This window comes from Lissotriton vulgaris, chromosome 7 (genome assembly GCF_964263255.1).
Source record: "Lissotriton vulgaris chromosome 7, aLisVul1.2, whole genome shotgun sequence".
NCBI lineage: Eukaryota > Metazoa > Chordata > Amphibia > Caudata > Salamandridae > Lissotriton > Lissotriton vulgaris.
Genome location: NC_141695.1, coordinates 715,918,745 through 715,942,092, shown reverse-complemented (window position 1 = coordinate 715,942,092; position 23,348 = coordinate 715,918,745). Strand labels below are relative to the sequence as shown.

General features: G+C 44.1%; 1 protein-coding gene across 1 annotated transcript in view; it reads left to right on the top strand.

The window, feature by feature from the left end:
• RGS9 (regulator of G protein signaling 9) overlaps positions 1–23,348 on the top strand; it is a 956,925-nt gene that overhangs the window by 389,730 nt on the left and 543,847 nt on the right. The window contains exons 7-8 of the mRNA XM_086930945.1: positions 3,092–3,168; positions 20,079–20,160. Coding sequence (XP_086787071.1) covers positions 3,092–3,168; positions 20,079–20,160 — 159 coding nt within the window. The remainder of the gene's footprint in view (positions 1–3,091; positions 3,169–20,078; positions 20,161–23,348) is intronic.

The window sequence follows — 23,348 nt, the reverse complement described above, 5'->3', positions numbered from 1 at the left end:
CTCCCGCAGGCAAGAGCGGGAGCAACTTAACTACATGGTGAGCGAGACGCTGTAGTCGCAAGAGCGGGCGGTAAACAGCTGAATGGCGGAAGAGGCACAGTGTAGCAAAAGCGGGCGGAATGGCAACTAAAACGGTAAAGGGGTGCCCCACTACAGCGTGTCTTCAGGTCAAACGGATTGTGGGACAAAGTCCAGAATAGAAGAGTCATCAAAAGGCAAAAAGTTCCGCCGGACCCCGGGAGCCGGCCGCCTATGTCGGGGGCGATCTCAGGCTACACCAGTGCTATAAGACTTGGGGAGGGGGTCGGAGCCAAGCGTCTTCTCCGAGTCCGTGCCATCACACCGCCCCTCGGGGGCCTCCGTCAAGCGGTTTAGGGAGGTACCATATAACATTGTTTTCAAATGCAGTCAGGTCCACAAACGACCCTCACTTACTTTGAGAATAGTGAAGCTGCAGTAGGTGGAAATAAGCTTCAGACAGTCTTACAAGCACTGCTTTTGTAAACATTTTTTGATTTTTTTGTATTTTTGCACAGTTTTATATTTTTTTTTGTTTTTGATGGAGGGGAAACAACAAAGCACAGGCATTGAAAAAGGCTCAAACTCAGAACTCTGAACTATGGCACCCAACATCCAGGACTTTCCATCCGGATCTTGGCGCCTTGTGCTACTTCCGACCTATTCACACATCGGTCCACTACTGACATCATCTTATAAACCAACGTTATGTAAATAGTTATTTAATAAAATGTTTTACCCTGTTTCTTTGCTGGTGTGTTGTCTATATTTTTAATATTTGCATAGGGTTTGTCGTTATTTTGGGCGGGATGGGTGACGGAACCGAGCTGTCTTGCAGCCCTCATGGTGTGGAGCTCAGTTCATCTCACTATTTTCGTATTTCTCATGAAGGGTTGTTCCTAATATTTCTATTTTAGCGAGGTCAAAAAGAGATCCAATTAGTGGCCTACTGATTTTGCTCGATTCCATTTGTTTTTTTAAACGATTTTTCACTATCTGCAAAGACTAAACAGAGTATTGCGACTCTGTGCTTGTTTGTAAATAGAGAATGAACCAAAGAGAACCAATTCTAAAACAGTAAATGTTTGGATAACAATCAATCAAATGGAGAGAGAAGCAGGCACGACGGATTACAACGGGGTAAAGGCCTGCGTTAACTACCCTTCACTATCTACAAAGAGAGAGTATTCCTAAGAGAAAAGAGAGGGGAAGGGGGGTGCAGCGTTCAAAGCACATCAGCGTGCATAAATACGAAAATGTTTTTATCTATCACGTACTTGACATTTTAAAGCTTTTCATATTTGCTATTAAAAAACCATTGAAATTCACTGAAAAAACCATAGGTTATAGTCTATATATAGTTAGGAATTTGCATTTACAAAACCTTGAAAATTCAATGAAAAAACCATTGGTTTTAGGCCATATATAGTTAGGGATTTGCATTTACAAAACCTTATTTTACTCGCATAAAACCATTGAAATTCCATATATAGTTAGATGCGCTAACTATATATCGCGCACCCGCAATCCACTGCTGATGATGTCACATATTACATCATTCATGACATGGTTAGTGACATCACTGATGACATCACTGATGACATCTCAAATGACATCACTGATGACATCACTGATAACATTTCATTTGACATTACTGATCACATCACTGATGATATCATTCATGTGATAATACGATGAACCTCTTCAGACTCTAATATAACCTTAGATACAATCAGTGTAAAGAGACACTCACAGACTGTCACTCATCCATGGAGTTACTCACACACCTAGTCAGTCATGCAAACAATCAATCAGACTTCCATTTCCTCAACTATACAGTTATACACACCTTATTTATTCAAACACATACTAACACATATTTACTCTGTTATACAATCCCTGATACACGTTCACAATGATCCATACAGACACTCACACATTCACTGGCTCTTATGCACACTTATTTATATATGTCAACTCTCACATGTACTGTGTTTTACATATGTACTTACTTTGACATGTAGCACTGAGATATCCATTCACTCACTAATACACTAATGCACACAGTCATCCGCCCATACAGCTGTTTCCACATGCAGTTTTGAACCCATACATCTAGTGAATCAACTACTCACACATCTATGTACAGAGTCACACACCTTCCAGCTACCCATACACACTCACTCAGTGTCCCATACAAATACTTGGACAACCAATCAATAACCCATACAGTTATTCATATAGCTACTGATCAACACATGCAGCAGTTTGTAGAACAACAGATATAATGATGCACAAATTAAGATAGTTTAGTCACTAACCCATGCACTCATTAAGACACATTTAATCACTCACTCATACAGTCAGTCATGCACCTACTAAATCCTTCATCCAGACACTTATACATCCACTCATTCTTCAATATGTAAGACATATTTTAACTTTACAGAAACATACAGTCACTGGATGTTGTCATCAGTGATGTCATCAGTGATGTCATTTGAGATGTCATCAGTGATGTCATCAGTGATGTCACTAACCATGTCATGAATGATGTAATATGTGACATCATCAGCAGTGGATTGCGGGTGCGCGGTATATAGTTAGCGCATCTAACTATATATGGAATTTCAATGGTTTTATGCGAGTAAAATAAGGTTTTGTAAATGCAAATCCCTAACTATATATGGCCTAAAACCAATGGTTTTTTCATTGAATATATATATATATATATATATATATATATATATATATATATATATATATTTTGCCAAGGTGTGTATACGTGGAGTTACGAATAGAAAATCTATACAAACATGGCTTTCGAGATTTTGGCCCTCAATATTCTTATTACGATATTCTCTCCCTTCGATACTCTATCTATTTATCTGATCTACCTAGCCTCAATAAATGTTAAAAAATGTTCTAGCAAGGAATCATACCATACAACAAAGTTAATCTCTATAACCAACAAGAATACATCAAGCCTTTTGACTAAAAGATCATTACAGTATTCTCTTCCTTGTGCACAATCATCCGTTTTCATATACACCATGTCTTCTTTCTTCCTTAGGAAAATTACAGCTTTCTAAATACAAAGATCAACCACAAGTGGGATTTCGTCGTCATGCAGGCCAAAGAGCAGTACAAGTAAGTTTCTTTACATCGTAGGTGGCACGGCCAGTGTGAGTTGGGGATTGGTGACTGTGCTCTCTAATACACATCTACTGAAATGACCAGAGACACATGCCTCCTATAAAGATATGACACAGGCATTACACGTTCATTCATAGATCTAAATTACCGCTAAAAATGTAGGGCCACAAAATGGACTTACTAGAAGGATATCCAACTGGAATCGATTTAATGTAAAACAGGAATATTAAGGGTAGGCCCAATCTAGATATGATAACTGATATTCAGAAACAATTATACATGGTATGAATAGTATATTATATCACCAGTGAAACGTTTCACATGATTTTAGTTGACGAAATAAGGGGACAGAATGGTCACACCATGTTCATATAATGGGAGAATACTCCCATGCGACCCTTGGCAGGCAAAACGATGAGACAAAATGGTGACATATAGATTCTGAACTTCTAAGAAAGGTGGAGCATATATCATTCATCTTTATTTGCCACAAATATATATACCGGCGCATTACTCTATTTGAAAGAATTGTCTCACAGAATTATTCACTTTGATTTTTCCATACTTTACCTATTTATTCTTACCATGATGATTAGCGAGTTACAATATGCAAAAGTCATCAATAAATAAGTATAGATATTTTAAGCAACAAAATAATTTTAGATGGGGGCGTGGCTTGCAGCTCGGCAAGATGGCTGCACCGTAGTGCAGCTCTGCCAGCCATCGACTAAAATCCTTCATTTCCTTGCCCTAACCCTGCCATCCGGCTGTCTTGCCCCTCAAAACTGCACTGCTGAGCTCCAGGGACATCTGAAACTGCCCTTTGCTGACCGCATCGCACTAAACATGCGAGTTCCGAGCCCTCGCATGGCCACCTGCATACTTTGACTAATGGTGGCGCACAAGTGACACAGAAGGTTGCCTGGACCGGGTGACGATAGAAGCAGCAGGAATCCACCTGGGGGTCTCTCCCACGGATTGAACAGGACAGCGCCAGACCGCGATTGAGGTACAGCAGGAGTGGGGGCCGCCCGTTGCGTGGCTGGGACGGGATACGAGACCGATGAGAGGGAGAACCAGGGAGTGAATCACGCAAGTCCCAGGCTCGGAAGGAGCGCATAGGCCGTGCTGAAGCAGAGCGCGGGGACGCGAGCTGCATAGATGCTGACCGCCCCCCCCCACCCTTCCCCCTGACCTGCGCACAGCATCGTGAGGAGACATACTCACTGGAAAGGTGGAACGCCCCCCCCCCTCTGCTGCGAGCATAGAACTGAGCGCCTGGCGTCTCCACGGCGACGGGCCAGACGGAGGCCCCGGAGGGTGTGAGCCATACCACACAACCTTGTGACAGATAGGCAGGGGCAACCAGCTAACCAACACCCGCGAGGGCAGCGTAAGAGCCCCCCACTACAGGCGCAGGAGATCTGGTTAAACCCCCCATATGGTGGCCCATAAGAGCGACGCCTTCCTGGGGTACGACACCCGGATCTGTGCAGGCTGATCTTGTTCGCAGGGTCCCCCCCTTTTTTTTATAACAGTGTGTTTATGGACAATTGCTGGTGAAACGGACTAAGGAGGTACAAGCATCATCGGCGTTGCAGTTAGAGGGTTGCGCTGCAGAGACTGAGGCACGAGCTGCACACGCAATTGCACTATCTTGGGGGGGCTACATGGGCCGCGCCATCTCGCCAACTCCGTGAACACAGCGCCATTTTGGGACCAGCCACATGGAGTGCGGCCTGGTAGACACAGGGCCTAACCGTATATAGAGCCTGAGATCACGAGTCAGGACTGCGCAATCCACACACACCAGGTGTATCTACAGCCTGCGAGCCCCCAGACGCACAAGGGTACTGCGCGTTTACAAGGTGGACAAACACGTGAGCACCACAGCACGAGAATTCAGTGGCAGCCCGGCAGGCCCTGCGCCATGGGGAGGCCGGAAAAGAACCAGCCCCATCTCCCGTGCGGAGGGGGGGCAAACCGGGCCAAGCCACAACGTCAGACTCTGAACTAGAAGCGACGACACCACCCCCCACGGTAATTGAGAAATCACTCGCAGCTATACAAGCCAGCCTCCAGGCCATCGACAGGAAGATTGAAGCATTGAATGGCAGGATGGACCAATTCTCAACAAAGCTGGACAAGCAAGCAGTCCACCTAGGCGAAGCAGGGCAACGAATCACCAATGCGGAAGATGGGCTACAACAAGTCGCAGAAAAGACAACGGACATCACCAAGTTGCTGGCAGTCATACAGGCAAAGAATGAGGACATCGAAGCGCGGTTTCGCCGCAATAATATTCGCATCCTGGGGCTTCCAGAATCCACAAACGTGGGGAGGTTGGAAGATTATATCGAGGCAATGCTTCAAGAAATCTGTGGCAAGGATGAGCTCTCCCTGCTGTTCGCCATTGAGCGAGCGCACAGGTCCCTAGCGGCGCGTCCTCCACCGGGGACCCCCCCAAAACCCATCATAGCCCGACTGCTCAATTTCAGGGATCGGGACACCTTACTGCGAATCACCAGGCAGAAGGGCTCGATCACATATCAAGGAAACGCATTATCGTTCTATCCAGATTTTACAGCCAATGTACAAGCGGCCCGTAAAGAATTCCAGAACGTCAAGAAGCTGCTACAAAAAGAACAGATCCCTTACGCAATGCTCTATCCTGCACGCCTGTGGGTTGGAACAATGGAGAATGGCAATATCTTCACGAGTCCTAAGCACGCTATGGAGCATGCACGACACCTGCGGTATCAACGGCAACGTTCCTCCACCTCTCCCACCTTGGACATTGACGAGTGAACAGTAAGAGGGTACTTAAACAGATTTCAGATGGGAAAGGTTATGATATGTGTAAGGAAATAGAGTGGGGTGGTAACATGTTGGAAGCAGTTTCATTGGGGTGGCAGCAATAGTATTTCAAGCTGTGTGGCATGCTGTCGTAAAGCTGCTGTGTCCTACAGGGTTAGTGGAACTTACGACGCTTCGATGGCTCCTCTCCCTATAGTATATGGGAGTGGATGCAGCCACCACGACCCCGATGGGTGATCCCCGATGGGAATTGTGTTTTTAGTTAAGTTGGTGTTACAATGGGAGTTGAATGAGGGTCATGTCTTTGGCAATTGGGGTATGCTGAAGTGGGAGGTGGGAGGGAGGGAAGTTTTTGTTTGTTACAAGCCAAGGGTACCTGATTCGAGAAATGATGCATCGTACTTTTGCGACAGTTTGGAGCACCTACATTCTGATATGGGCGATGGACACTACATTGCACCTCCAAGCTACACATGACAGGGGCCACATATAATTTTGTCACGTGCAATGTCCGGGGGCTAAATACACCGCAGAAAATCAGACAGGTATTAGCGCAGCTGGACCGACACAATGTTAAAATAGCACAGGAAACCCACCGTACTAAAATAACAGAAGATAAAGTGGCCAGAAAGTGGGTGTCCTACAGACTTGCGTCCTCAACTCCTCAAATGCGAGGGGAGTCCTCATTTTAATCAAGAAAGGAGTAGTATTTAAGGCACTGAACTCTAGCACAAATCAGGAGGGCCACTGGGCAATGGTACTTGGGAAGCTGGGAAATGTTCTGGTGACGGTCATTAGCTTTTATGGGTCCGGTGGTGGATGACACGACTGAATATTTGAACATGTTTAGAGCATTGCGCACTTGGCCGGACAAAGCAATCATTTGGGGGGAGACCTCAACACACAACTAGATCCCAAACTAGATAAATCTAATCCGCAGGGTGCCAGGATGGTTAAGGTCGCTACTTGTGTCATGAATGGAATGTTAGAGTTTGGGATGGTAGACGCTTGGCAACACAGGCATGTAGGGGTTCTAGTAGGCACACATATCATGCTGGCGACCAATAGCTGGTCCAGATTGGACTACTGGCTGCTAAGTGAAGGGGCGAACGAATGGGTCACAGACATCCGTAATCTCCCGAGAACGCTATCTAACCACAATCCGGTGTTCCTCACACTAACCATTCCCTTCAACCCTCAGAAGCAGTTCACATGACGTTTCCGAGCAGAGGCACTACTAAATCCGACGTATGCGGACGCTATTTAAACTGCTATAGTACAATACTTTGAGACAAACGTGGAACAGTGGACAGCCAAGAGATTCTGTGGGAAGCCTTTAAGGCCACGATCAGGGGTACATGCATTAGCACATCAGCGGGGATTTTAAGGGACATTCGGGGCAGGCTACACACGTTAGAGAAGAAGCTCAGCGAGCTTGAAACCCAATATGACGATGCACCTTCTAAGGACGTGCTAGCAAGGATACATGAACACATTAATGAATATAACGCACTTGCAGAGATGGAGGTGAAGTATTTATCAAAAAGACATGTCGCCAGATGAAATGGCGAAGGGGGTCGCCCGGGCAGATCACTGGCTGGGCAGGCTACAGAACAGGGCAGATCACCTCCCAGTTGAGCGGATTGTAGATGCCGATGGGCAGACACACTATTCCCACACAGCCATAGTGGATCAATTCCGTCAATTTTATGCAACACTTTACACCTCCAAAGGTGGGATGGATGAGCAGGCCATGAATGTATACCTGGATGACATTGCCTGTGCATGGTTATCTGACGTGCACCGAAAATATCTCAGCCTCCCGCTAGATGTGAAGGGTGTGATAGACGCTATCAAGTCACTCCCAAACGGAAAAGCTCCCAGACCTGACGGTCTCACAGCGGAATATTATAAGGCGCAGGCTGACCTCCTTGCTCCCCATCTTCTAGCAATGTACGCGGAAGCGTACCAAACAGGCTGCCTGCCCCCCTCTCTGCAGCAGGCGATGATTATCACTCTTTTGAAAAAGGGTAAACCTCCCGAGTACTGTGAATCATATCGACCCCTATCTCTCATTAACTTAGACGGCAAGATACTGGCGCAAATTCTTGCCACCAAACTACAGCCCCTAATGCCCCTGTTGGTACTCCCGGACCAGGTCTACGTTTCTACGTCCCTCAATTTGTGCACCATCTTTGCCATGTTGCATGTTCTGAATCCAGAGTTGCCAACGGTTGCAATACTACTAGACGCTGCTAAGGCATTCAATTCCATAGAATGGCAGTACATGATGCATATACTGTGCAGGATGGGTTTTCCCCCAATATTTATACACTGGATTCAGCTCTTATACACTGAACCATCAGCGAGGGTTCAAGTGGGAGGTGACACGTCTGAGCCGTTTGACATCGAGCGGGGTACAAGACAGGGCTGCCCTCTTTCCCCACTCTTGTTTGCAATTGTGCTAGAACCCCTGGGTAAACAGCCACTACAACGAAGCCGTTCCCACGAATGCACTAACCACGCATGCTTTACAACGCATGCGTGGTTACCACTATAACCTTTACCACACATTCCTTTACTACGAAAAACGTAGTAAAGAAATGTGAGTTAAAGGTCAAAAAAAGGGGGGGGGGTTTGGGGGCGTTCCCCCCCCCCCCCAAAAAAAACAAACGAGAGGGTTTAATAAAAAAATAAAACTTACCTTAAACACGCTCTTCTGTGCCTCTGTCCTTCATGGAAAGAGCCTCCCTAACAGACGTGATTACGTACGTGCGTCTAGTACTCCATCAAAAATAGAGAAAGGACCACTTAAAGAGTTAGAAGAAGGAGAATACCGTCTAAAGAAAATGTAAGTACATTTTTTAATTATAATAATTTATTAGGTTAGGCATAATTAAAAAAACATGTATAGATTTCAACTACATAATCAGTCATGCAGTCGGTTTAACATGAAAATGCCAATATCATGCATAGTTAAACAACGAAAAACGTTGTTAAACTATGCGTGGTAAAGGCATTTTCGTGGTAAACCATATGCGTGGTATTGGCATTCCGTTGTAACGCATGCTTGGAAAAGGCATGCGTTGCAACGGAATGCGTTGTAACATCATATAACCGAACCCCTGGCATGCAAGATCTGGCAGGTACACAGAGCAGCGGCTCTCAACTTCAACAATAGACCGGTGGGAATCTCAATGTACGTGGATGACATGGTCCTATATGTCCGCAAACCGCACCAGTATCTGACCCCTGTCCTCCGTGAATATGTCAAGTTTAGTCTATTCTCTGGCCTCAATATAAACTGGGACAAGTCCGTAATCATCCCACTAACTACAATAACCACGCCTCCTGTAGTTGAGTACCCGCTAGTCTGGTCCGCTGACCCTGTAAAATACTTAGGGGTGTGGATACATAGAGGTCCTGGAGTGGTTATCACTGAAAATTACGGTGCAGCATATGCAATGCTAGTCACGCAAGTGGACAGATGGTTGGGTTTACCACTATCTCTGGCGGACCGGATTTCAATAATAAAGATGTGAACATTTTTATACCTGTTCTGCAATGTCCCAGTTCCACTAACAAAACACTTTTTTCGAACCGTCCAAACTCAGTTGTTACGACTTGTATGGGGGACCAAGCAGCCGAGAATAAGCTGGCGTACCCTGTCGCTGCCCTACGAGAGAGGTGGGTTCAAAGCACCGGACATGTATGTCTACTTCCTATGTTGTCAGGCTCAATACGCCTACTACTGATACAAACCGCATGAATTCATACCGCATGTCGCGGTGGGGGAAGGCGACGCCCACCCTACACATTTGCGGGGCATCATCACACATACACACAGGCACAATCCAAGAGCAGAGATAAACACGTTCAATGTCACAACATCGGCCTGGCAGGCACTTGGCCGCCGTGCACAAAAACTCCCCTTATACGCACCTGCAATGCCTATTGAGGGACATGCTGCACTGTCGGTGGCTCAAGATCGGGGTTCTGTGCTGGCACATCGTGAGGCGGGCATCACGCACATAAGTGACTTGTTCCCTGAGGGCACATACATTACAGGGGAGGATTTATCTTATATATGCAACCCTAAACTTCTATTCCAGTTCACTTACTATTGGTTGAGACAGTTGGTTAAGGAACACTACACTAGTTTTCCGGTGGAACCAGAGGCACCATCGGCCCTACAGCTGATAATCACAGCCTCAACGAGAAAAAAACTAGTCACCAAACTGTATAAGGCCGCCCAGAAAGACACACCGCATAGCACTGATACCAGTCTGATTCGGTGGAACAGTGAGTTAGACACCCCCATTACGGAGGAGAACCGGATACAAATATGCTCCGTAACAGGGCGCTTAACTTCCAATAGTAATCTTCGCATAATACACCTTACATTTTTACATCAAACATACCACTCTCCCCACAAACTGTGGAAGATAGGTCTCAGGGCCACTGGTGGGTGTAAGCGATGCGGGGTTGAAACGACTAGATTTATACATCTAGCGTGGCAATGCAGACCGGTCCCCAACTACTGGGAAAAGGTGCTATCTCTTCTCACCGACATGACAGGTTTACCCTTACAGAATGCCCCTTCGCTGTGCCTCCTGGGACACGCTCCTCAGCTTAAAGATGTGGTGGGGAAATTTGTGTAGCTAGCCTTGCTCTTGGCGAAGAGGCGCACACTATTGACATGGGATAGTCGAAAGTGCCCCAAAGCGGACAGCTGGTTGAAAGACATGGTGTACTGCAGGGACCAATTGGAGACATATGCTGAGGAACTGCCAACTTCATCCCGGCCTAAGGACATTTGGGCCCCTCCGCGGGAATATTTACTAACTTGCAGTGAAGTAGACTCTGAAGGTGAATTGTAGATATGGACTGTGAGGGTGGGGATGTATATGATGCCCGAATGCTGTTATTACGTCATGATCTGTTTGCGCTTGGAGGTATTACAAATGGTGGCTGACTAATTTACTTCATATTATGTTTAGTGCTCTAATTCATACATGGATCGCTGTGACCTTTGGCTTTGTTCTGTTGAAGTTCATTGAATGATACTCTATTGATATATGTAGAAATGATACGATTATGCTAAGAGTAGCAGGTTGTATGCTCAATGAAAAGTTGATAAATTAAAAAAAAAAAAATAATTATAATTTTAGATCATGGATAGTAATAGAATATTATTATGTGAATTCATGAATGATTTTGTAAGAATGTGACCATGCACTTTTGAACTTAATGAACTACAAATTGAACATGTAGCGTTATATGTTTGATGAATATTTTCAGAGCATTGTGATAACATGTATTCAGTTTTCTATATTAAACTCAGGATGAACTCTTTCTTCTATAGTTCTAAAACTACTTTGGGACTTTCACTATTTCTATTGCACAGAAATGCAGTCGACTCCGGTTCCATGAAGATATTTTACAGACCGAAACGCGTTACTACTTTTTCTGCACAGAACAGGATTTTTTCTATGACTGGAAAGGAATAAAAATCTAGTAATTTTTATCAATACTGTTGTTCCAAAATGCTGATGTAATGCATGTGAGTTTATGCAATATCCTTTGCAGTAACACTGGACATTGATGGCCGCCTGCATGAACAAATATATTCATTTTTGCTATTGTTCAGTTCAAATTGGATCTTCTCCTTCACCAAAATGCTGATATCGGATTCCCTTATCATAGGGTTTTTGTGGATCAACCGTAGGTGATGTAAAATGCATTTCAATTGATGACTGCTTCATCCGTGTTTGACCTCTATAAACGCTGGAGATTTTATTCTCGACCGTTAGTTGGACCAATGAGGAACTATTAGAAGTTTTTGTGACTGGAAAATGTTTAGCCCTGAAGAAGCAATTATGTTGCGAAACACATTATCTGTTGTGTTCGAATCTGACATACATGTGACGAACATTGCATCGACTATGTTTTGGATATTATGATGTCATCGGACTAAATTCTACTTAGTCATGATTATGGACTGTTTATTTGAACATATTAATATTTTTCTCAGACCTTTAAGATAAATAAATATATATATTTAGGCATATACATGTTTACTCATTATTAAAGGGCAGTGACAGAGGCACACTGTTTTAGTGCCCTTCATTAGAGCTTCAGTTTTTCCTGTCCCTGTCCCTGCTCTCCATTCTCCTCCCCTGTGCTTTCTTCAATGTTTGATCAGGTTTGTATCATATTGGTAGGCTTCGTCTGATATGCTGTAGAAGGTGCCGCTTTGTAAGCCTTCCTTCGGGTAGGGAAGAGTTAAAAAAATTGAAGTTAAGTTCAAGTTAAGGGCAATACGTTTTCTTTCCCTGGTTAAGAACCTATCACTTTTAGTTGCTACCTATTAAATATAATCAAGATGAAATGTTCACTGGTGGTTGACAATAGGTCGGAAAAAGCATGTCCTTTTATGGTTCTTTGGACGTCTGTCACCCATGTCTGACCCGGCTTGAATGCAGAATTATAATTTTCGCTAAGCATCCTCTCCAAGAAACGATGCTCAAGTTTAAATTACTGTCTGAGCAATTATAATTAGCCTTATCTGATGCCGGAATCGAGCGCTCCGTCTCGATGCCCTTGAGTGACCTATAAAAATTAACCTCCAGCGCCCAATGAGAATTCCTGCTGCGGAATAATGACGTCACGTGCTGCTGGAACTCTGGACCAGGCTGTAGCATGGAAGACAGTAACTGATGTCAAATTAACAAACATTTGCAATGTAAAAGACCTCGCATTTGCGAGAGTTTGGCATTGTAAATAACGATGCCTTTTATTTATGGGTTCTTTTTCAAAACAGATAAATAAAAGGCATTGTCATTTACAAATCCAATAGGTCAAACTCTCGCAAATGCGAGACCTATTACATTGCAATTGCTAGTTTTTTTCTTTGCACTGCTCTTTTATTGTCAACACAATTTTGAAATATGAATAAAACAAAACCACAGAATACACAATAACCAGGCATAACTTTCTGCATGCCACACGTACATGAGTATTTTAAGGTGGAAGAACTTGAACTTGAGACAGCGAGCCATATTGCAGATTGTTGCAAAAACAACAATTGATGGACAGAATGCAGAACAATGTCATACATTCACCCCAGTACAGAGATCTAGGCCTAAATCCATCGTTGTTTTTCCTCACCATACCGTTCCTGTTTGAACTCAGCCATATGCTAATCAGTCTTGACCCTGTGCCCAATGGGAACAGTCCAGCCCGAAATGCCAGGCCAGATCCTCCCTGGACTGGAAACAAGCATCCTAGGACCGGTATCGGGGTTTCACCCCTCTTCAGCCACAATAGCTTGACTCAAGTGGCATTGAGAGCACAGGACCCACGTCTGGGAATACACGTCCCTCTCAGGGTGACAAATACAAAAACAACAATGGATGGACAGAATGCAGAACAATGTCATACATCCACCCATGTACAGAGATCTAGGCATAAATCCATCATTTTTTGCTCACCATGCCATTCCTGTTTGAACCTGCCATATGCAAATCAGTCTTGACCCTGTGGCCAACGGGAACAGTCCAGCCCGAACTGCCAGGCTAGGGCCTCCCTGGATAGGAAACAAGCATCCTAGGACCGGTTTTGGGGTTTCAACCCTCTTCAGCCAGGATTTGTCACCCCGAGTGGGACAGGTATGCCCAGATGTGAGTCCCATGCTCTCCATGCCACTGGAGTCAAATTGTCCTGGCTGATGAGGGCTGAAAGCCTGAAACCAGTCCTAGGATGCTTGTTTCCAGTCCAGGGAGGACCTGGCCTGGCAGTTCGGGCTGGACTGTTCCCATTGGGCGCAGGGTCAAGACTGATTTGCATATCTGTACAGAAAATCCCTCTCCACCACCTATGCGGAGGCCTGCATTGGCACCGGGCCACCACAGAATACACAGAGAACACTGGAGCCCACAAGAAGGTCCCTGCTTGTGCCTCGGGGGAAAGTTGGAGTGTGCGCTCGATCGGAGCCTGAAAATGACCCAGGCACAACCTGTCTGAGCAGTGCTGAGCCATTCAGTAATTGGGCAGCGCTGTAGAGGCAAAATTAGTAGTTTTGAAGTATTTATCAAGTAGAATTTGGAGGTCTTCGCGGCATTAAGAGGTGGTGGGAAAACAAGATGCTATATTTCAATGTAAGAAACTAGCGTGATGAAGCTGAACACAGACAAACAGTAAAATAGTGACCCTTACTTCTAGTCAGGGTAAGGGGGATGCACTTCTAAAATAACGTCTGCTCACACCCTTGGTAGCTTGGCACAAGCAGACAGGCTTATCTCAGAGGCAGTGTGTAAAGCATTTGTGAACACATACAGTAATACAGTGAAAACAGTACAAATGGACAACTCACCAGTTTGGAAAAATAAGTAATCTTTATCTAAACCAAACAAGACCAAAAGGGCAACAATCCACAATACAGTAATACAAATATGACTTTCAAATGGTATAAATAGTTCAGTTCAAAGCAAATTGCAGATGCAACACTTTTCAAACAAAGTACCTTGGATGCGTCGCGCACACAAACAAAAAGGGCCTCAGGGAAGGTGATGCGTTGGTTCTTTAAAGTCAGGGAAGGTGAGGGGTTGGTTCCTTGCTCTGGAGAAGGTGATGCGTCGGTTCCTTACTGCTGCGTAGGGGAGGCGATACGTCAGTTCCTTACCGGAAAGGAGGAGAAACGTTGGTTTCTTACTGCGTGGGGAGGTGATGTGCCGGTTTCTTTCTGCATCCGCAATCGATGCGACAGACCTGGCGCTTCAATATAATGCGACGATCTGGGACAATGCATGAGTTCCTGCAGCCGCACAGCAGGGATAGCATCGGAATCAGTGTGATGATCTTGGACTTCGGAGACCGGTGCACTCGATGCGGCGTGCATCGATTTCTCAAAACGCGGGCAGGCGGGGCAACGGTTTTCTTCGGCAATGCATCGAAAACAGGTGAGGATGCATCCTGCTTCTTGTTGTTGCGTTGCTTTTCCAGCTCCCAACAGTCAGAACAACCTCCAGAGACCCAGAACAGCTACATGCAGCTCTTGGCAGGTCAGAACTCGAAGCAAGAAAGTTCAGGGGAGCTGGGGGTGAAGTATTTGTGTCCCTGAGACTTCAGAACAGGAGGAAAGCTCTTCTTCATGCCCTTGGAGAACTTCCTCAAACAGCAAAGTCTTTTTCCATGTCCTTTGCAGAAAGAAGCCACTGCAGGCCAACCCCAAGCAGCAAACAGCACAGGGCCAGTATTCCTCCTCAGGTTCTCTCGCTTTTTTTCCTTGGCAAAGGCTCATCTTAATTTCCCAGAAGTGATCTAAAAGTCTTGGGCCTGGGCCCCTCTTTTTATACAGTAAATCTCTTTTTTCCATAGTGCAGAGAAGCTCTTTGCCCAGCCAAAACCAGTTCTGTCCTCTCTGGTGCAGCTTCCGAGCGGGAGGTGGAGAGAGCATTGTGGAAGGCAGACCAGGCCAATTCAGGTGAAAGAAAATCTCCTCCCCCTACTCTAAATGCAGCCCAGGTCTATTCAACCCAGCCTTGACTCATCCAGACTTTCTGGAGCCACTGCACATCCCCAGCCCCAGTCACTCCAAGGCCAGACAGTCAATACACATCCTAGCAAAAGCACACTGGATGGCTAAGCAAGAAAAATACCTACTTTCTAAAAGTGGCATTTTGAAACACTAAAATATGTATTTTAACATTTTGAGTTCAGGCATACTAAGCAACTTTTTCCTACCTTGTTCCCTGGGGTAGTTATGTTAATAAGATGTTATAAGCAAACAACGCATTCTATCCAATGGGAACAGGTAGCATTGCAACAGTGAAAAACGAAATTAGCATAGTTTTACTATCAGGACATGCCACACACATCAGGGCATGTCCTACCTTTCCCATACACAGCACCCTGCCCACAGGGTTACCTTGGACCTACAGTAGGCATGACTAACATACAAAAAGGGAAGGTTAGGGCCTGGCAAGTGGGTGCACTTGCCAGGTCGACATGGCAGTACTAGACTGCTCACAGGCTCTGCAATGGCAGACCTGAGTTACATTTACAGGCTGCTCATGTGGTTTGCACAATCAGGACTGCAACCCACTAGCAGCATTAGATTTACAGGCCCAGGGCACACACACTGCACTGTACTAGGGGCTGACTAGTAAATCAAATATGTCAATCATGGAATCACCAATCCATAACAATAAATTACAAAGGGAGCACTTACACTTTGGCACTGAGCAGCAATGGCAAAGTGCCGAAAGCATCTAGACAAGCAAAACGCAATCCAACACACAGCAAAACCACAGGAGGTAAAGGCAAAAATACTGGAGAAACCAATGCTAATGATGCCAGGACTAACAGGGACGAACAGAAGTGAGAAAGGAGGGAAAAGAGGCAGGACTGACCACGAGCAAGCAGGGATTTTTAAAGGACACTGACATAGACAAATGAAAAGCAATGCCAAGAAAGGGAATAGACTTAAAGCACATACACTGATTACAGCAGGTCTCGAAGAGACGGGGCATGCACTGTCTAGCTCGACCTAAAAACACTGACTTCAGTGTCACCATAATAAGAGTGCCCTGGTTTTATAGCAATGCGATTTTGGATATTTAACATGCAATGAGATATTCAAGATTTCAGTCTTGGAGTTTTGGATAATACTATTTAAATGGTGCACAATACCTCATGCAATATCTTGACAGTAGTTAATAACAAAAGTACAGTAAAAACAATTAAAATAATGCTATTGTTCACACTAGTTTTTTATTCAAAGGGGTGGTCGGATTTCAGATAGGTGCCTACATTTTACCACTTGGAAGTCATCTCTTTCAAAATGGCAGCTCGGGGTAAAGAGATGCTATACTTTCCAAAACCTAAAATCCACGCTTCGTAGGGCCTCAGGAGTAAAGGATGGCAGGGAATTCACATTGTAGTCCTTGTTTGTGGAAAAGGGAAACCAAGTTTTCTGCTCCCATGCGATTTTTCACATCTACTATATTTTCCCTATAAACCAGTGAAAGGATCTGTGTTTGGTTCTCTCTGAGGGTCAGGGGAAGCTTGAATCAAGCAACATTTTAATAGTGTTAGCTGAATAAAGGATCTTACAAAGAAATGCATCAGTTAATAAAAGTTTTTAAACGTTTGCCTAGAGAGGATACACTAAATACGTGCTGTGCACAGGGCTCATCAAGACTTGAACCCTGGCACAAAACAAACGTATTTACATTCACAGGGCAGATTTGTGCATGCACATGGGACTGCATAGCATCAACAAGTGAATGCTGACAGCACACAGTGATCACTCCTGACCATCCTCCCACCATCACTCATCGTCTTCTTCTTTTTCTTTTTTTCCTTTTTCTTCTTCTTCTTCTTCTTCTTCTTCTTCTTCTTCTTCTTCTTCTTCTTCTTCTTCTTCTTATTATTATTATTATTATTATTATTATTATTATTATATCATTATTATTAGTTGACTTGCTTCACAGATCTCCATAACCTTTCTCAGGCAGGGAAGGCATGATACGTTGCTGAGATCATCCAAGCCATGTTAGTAGTAAGTAGCCTCTTGCGGCCTGGCCTGGGCTGGTTTGTCCTACAAGGAGCAATTTGGTGATCTATGTCCTTCACAGGCATTGCAGAGACAGAGTTTGCACATTAACTGGAATGGCTGAAACCACTAGTGGTCTGTGTGATCTCAGCCTAGCAAACTTCATCAAACCAAGTCATTTGTGGGATAGTTTGGTACAGTAACCAGGCAAGGATTGGAGTGGGAGAAAAACACGGTCAAGTTCATGTTTTTCTCCTTTTCTTTGAAAAAGTGAATGAGTGCCTAGTTCTTTGTCACTGGGTGAGGAACAGTGATGGTGTCAATGGATTAGTCAGCTGCTTAATGATGTGAATTTGGACTTTGAGGAATGAAGTCTTGAGCTCAAATATGTGTTTTTGTAATCTTTTCTTATATTCTGGTAGGTCATGTACTTGTTAAGCTCATAGATTCTGTCAACACATTTGCACGGTTTTTCTATCCACAGCTCAACAGAAAGCTATTACTAAGATTTCTTTAACTTAGCCCTTATTTGCTTTAGGGGGCAAGGTCATAGATATGCTAGTAATAGTCTCTTTTTCAAGGGAAGGACTGCTGGTGACACTCTGATTTGAGATTGGACATGGCAAAAGAGCAGTAATGTGACAGCCCAGATGTGAATTTTCCAGGCTTTGGATAGTAATAGATCTTCAGAAAATGTGCTGCATCTCAAACTGCATCCTTCATATTACTTTTCCCCTCAACGGTGGGAGGCATTCCTGACTCTTGTCTTTAATCTTATTAAATAAATCACGTGTTGATACAAACTTTACATCAGCCTCCTTCTTTCTGTGTCCACAGTAACTTAACATTGTTCGTGTCATTCCCTCTATCTATGACTGAGAATTCTTGGAATTATGGGGTTCTCTATCATAAATGTGTGGTAGTTTCTTTCTTCTGCGGTATGTAATTTAATAGATTTCGGAGAACTGGTTAACATCAAGACCTTGTGTTAGTCCTATACTTCTTTTCACATTTGTGCAGTTCCTTTCTCTAGAACCTTGCTTTCTTATTCATTGCAAGTTTGACCCTCCTATGAGTCCTATCTATGTCCTTTAACTGGCCCCTCTCCAGAGGCCCCAACTTAAGTTGACCCTTCCAGTGCCCTGGCCCGGACCTATCCTCGTTCTTGTTTGGAATTCATGTGACCACCATGGCTGTCGATGGTTCTTGTTTTGGTTTCTGGTCTGCCACAAACCAAAACTCTAAGTATTTCCTCATTAATATGCCACTGCTCTGTTGTTGCGGCTATCAGACATTGTGTTTTACTTGCATGCCGTGCTCAGTCCTGGCATAGCTATGACAGCTGGCAACACTGGCTGCACACAGCTCCTCTGCACACCATGCATGGAGTCATTTAGGAGTTTCCTGGGGTCGCAGCTTCGACCCATGGCTTCTTTTTTTGCGACCTCTGTCACCATCCGTGAGATCACTGGTCCAGATCTCATGTAGAACACATATTTAATTAGGCTCTATATCAGCCTTGTTTTCTTTCCAATGTTCCAGCTCCTTGCTTTCGTTTTGCTGGTGCATTTTATTTTTTATTCTGAAAGCTCCACATGTGAGTTACTTTCAAAATTCAAAGAAAGATTCACATCTGCAGTATAAGTGTGAAAACTGATCGAGGTAAGAGCGTTTTCAAAAATCACATTAGATGCTGCAATAAGGCATTTTAACTATTAATGTTTTCTAAGTTCTAGGTAAAACCTGTCAACATAGTATTTACAGTGTATTTAGGTATTAATGACCCAGCAACACATCTCTGTGCAGTTTCCAGCATTTTTCAATGCAAAACAAAAAATGGTTGCCTTCATGTTTTTGGACGATTTTGCAAATAGCATTTCTCATTTACTGTAAAGGAGCATACAGTAAATAGTCAAAATCTCCCCTCTTACCCAGCCCTATATCAATGACATTAATCAACTATAAGCATTCTAGAATGTTCCTTCGTTTGATGATATCTGGGGGATGGGGAGGTTTGAGATCTGCTGTACACCATTCACTGATGCCCCTTAAATGTTCATAAGGGTCAGTGTGCAGAGGCGAAGAACATGAGGTGTTATTTTCCATAATGTCACCATGGTGAAAGGTTGAATGTCACTTGCTGTGATGTCGTTGAGGACTACGGAAATGCAAGTACACTTCATGTGAAGTAGTTGGGGGTCATGTGACCTCGGATGTCACTTCCGCTACCCTTGGCATTTTGGTGACTTTACAAGCATGACGCCATGCTGACCCAGCTGAGTTTTAGCCAACATGTTGGCTCCTCCTTTTCTCTTTCGTTGAGTCTGTGACCATCCCGGCTAGGTCCAGTGGATATTGTGTTGAGGTTCCCATGTATTTTGTATTTAACCTCATAGCACTGACCAGTATATAGCATTGAAATTATTGAAAATTGCATAGCCTGTGAAATCCTGGTTCATCGCATTTAGACTTATCATTACCATGATGGAAGATGGCAGAATCTAATTGGAGTACATTTCTGATTTTACAGGGCTGGAAAGGAGAGAAAGAAGGCTGACAAGTTTGTCCTAGAATGTCAAGAAAAAGCCTATTGGCTCGTTCACAGGCCACCTGTAAGTATTACTAAGGCCTTAACACCAAAGGACCTTCTTACTGGTATAGCTGATATGGGGAAGTCTCAAATATGTCTGAAATAATGACAGGGGAGTTGTTGGTCGAAAGGTAGAGAACAAAGCTGTGTTTTCTCATAACTGGATTCATCCGTTGCGGCTGACATTGTTAATTAAAACGAGCTTCTTACGACCATATTTGAGGTGGTTTTCTTGAAACACCTACATACTTGTATGATTGTAAACGTTCTGTCAGTCTATCAATAGTCCATGTTGTCTGTTTGAATCCTTGGTCTGCTGCTTATGATTTTGAACATGTTTGCTTATCTGCTTTGCATTGGAGCAGAGAAGACTTGCTTCATCGTGGTCGTGAGTTTGGGTGGTGCTATCACTTACAAAAATAGGGTCATGCAAATTCATATCATTTGCAGACCACATCATGAGGAAAACTTTCCCCCGTCGGTCCCTGTCTTGGAATTGTATGTATGTATACCCATATTATGGTTAGTAACATGTGGGGAAATGTCTCTCTATCCTGTTGTGCCTTGTTGTTAATAATAAAGGTACTATTTTCCATACCTTTGATTAAGCATCCAATGATTCAAAGAAAAAATCTAAATGCTTATTGTTATTTATGCAAGGGGATCCATACAAGTATATCCGTACAAGTGGATTCATGCAGGCACATCTATACAAGTGGATCCACTCAGGGAAGGTCACATCCCTGCTGCTTGAGTTAAGAGGGTGGATCCTTTATGACCTATGCTTTCAATCCAGTTTAAAATGAGTGGCTGACACAACAAGCTTTGACATCATGGCTGCAGGAGTGGGGCAGGTCAAACTCAGTACCTACCCACCCAAAATCAGTTCATGCACAAACAATAAAAACATTAGCACATAGAACAACTTACTTGGATTTGAAATACGTTTCACTGATCCTGTATTGAAATTATGAGAGCCAAATTGTTTTTCTAGCTTTGAGTTTACCTATTCAATCCTCTTCCTTGATGGTGAAAATATCAGTGTGATAATTGGATTTTTAGGTACATCGACCTGTCCATTGACAGAGCTGGGAAACATCCCCACACCTCTTGGGCCAAGCTGCTGGTGCCGGTGACCCCAGCAAAAACATTGCTACTGGCTGGCATGGCCCCTACATGTTCACCTCCCCTTGTTTGGATGCACAACACATAGCTTTCTCTCAGATATGAACCCGAGCAGGTGGCCCAACTGGTACCACCACAATGAGATGATTCTACCAGTAGCGGTCGGTGGTGGGAGTAGCTGCTGGGCGGTGACGTGGGGAGGAGGAGGGGCAGTGTGGGGGGGTAGTAATCTGTGGATTACGGAGGATTACAGGTAAGTAAACATATAAATAAATAAAACAAATTTTGTTGCGCACACTGCACCCCCAAATGCGATGCAGTGTACGCAACGAAATTCATTTTATTTATTTATATGTTTACTTACCTGTAATACTCAGAAATCAATAGATTGCTAACCCCCATACTGCCTCTCCCCCTCCCCACGTCACCACCCAGCAGCTACTCCCACCACCGACCGCTACTGGATTCTACAAGGGCTAGTTTGCATCACCTTGCTTTAGGGCATTCAGTAAGTTAAGTGTTCAAGTGAATAACTGGCCACTCGATGCTAGGAGTGAAGATATGTCAGTTTATTGCCAGACCCACAGAGCAGGAACAGCTCCCATCCACTCCGTAAGTCAGCCATATTTTTTCACTGGTTCTCCAAACTCTTGAATCAAGGTTCCGCATGTACACACGAGAAACCCACGCAACCAGGGAACACTGGTTGCATGGGCCTCAGGAAGGACAGAAATAACAATAAGCACAAGCTAACGATCATCCATGTTAAACAGTGGTGTAGAGTTAAGCTGAAAGGTGTAGTGAAGAGTGGTATAGTGTGATGCAAGCAGCCTTGTGAGGTGTTTTATCCAGTTGTGCAGTGTGTGTGGGAAGTGATGCTTCTGCATGTTCTGCTACAGTATATTGTAAGTTGTGTTCTGATTTGAGTAGTGTGGAATAGTTTATGCGAAGTGGTATGGTGTAATGAATTGATGAAAGGTGTGAGATTATGCTGTGGATGCAATGTAATGAAGTGTTTTTTATTTTGAGGGTGGTTGGTTGGGTACAGTTTGATGAGACATTGAGGTTGTAGTACGGCATGGCAAAATATTGTGCACAAGGGTGTGAGGACGTGCTGTAGCAAGGTGTGATATGACATGATGTTGTGTTGCATGGTATGATGTAATGTGGCACAGTTTATTAAAGGCACAGTGATGTTATTTGGGATGGTGTGACATGACGTGGTTTGCTGAACTGTATGATGTAATATGCTGCGGTAGGGTATTGCAGAAGAAAGTAATAGGTGATGTGAAACATATTTTATGGTGTTGAAAAGTTACCATTTTTTGTTTGATGGTGTGTAGTGTTGTTGCAAAGAAAAGTACTATATGATGGGCTGGTTAGCAATGCAGTATAGCACAATGATTGGTTGCATGGTATGTTGGAGGTTTATTGCATGGTGTGGAATGTAATTGTATAGTACTGTCAGGCAAGCTGGGCAGTGGTACCTCCACTACATCGCTGGGGCTGTCAGACTCAGGTCATTGTCCTGCTGTAATCATTAATGGTGGGACAATACAGCCTTGAGTTGGCTCATGTGCATTGACAGGCCTGCGCCTACTCTCTCCTTCCCCCTATTGAGTCCCACCTAGACCTCAGTTGACTTGTCCTTCACTACCAACTTACTTCTCAATGCATTCAGAGACAGGTCATAGCTCCACAGTCATTAGTCCAGCTGTGCTCCGAGAACAAGTGAGTTTATTGTGCTTAGACAATATTCAGTTGACAAGGACTTTTAATCCACCCTCACCATAAATTCCCTCACAGCATGAGTTACCGAACCAGAAAGGCACTTTAGTTTCTCTACAACCCTAAAGTAATGATGGAATTCTGGTTTGTTTGGTGGTTGGATAAAGGGCCAGTCTATTGATACCTTCAACTCAAACCAACTTGCTGTACTCCAACAAACTGAAGGAATTTTCAATGTAATGCTGGTCCTGGTTTGTGCATCTAAACTCTAGTCCCAGCTTTTCAGCTGATCAAGTGTTTTCATCCTTTGCAAATCATGTAGTCTTCCATCGTCCCATTCCCTATAGTCAACACTCC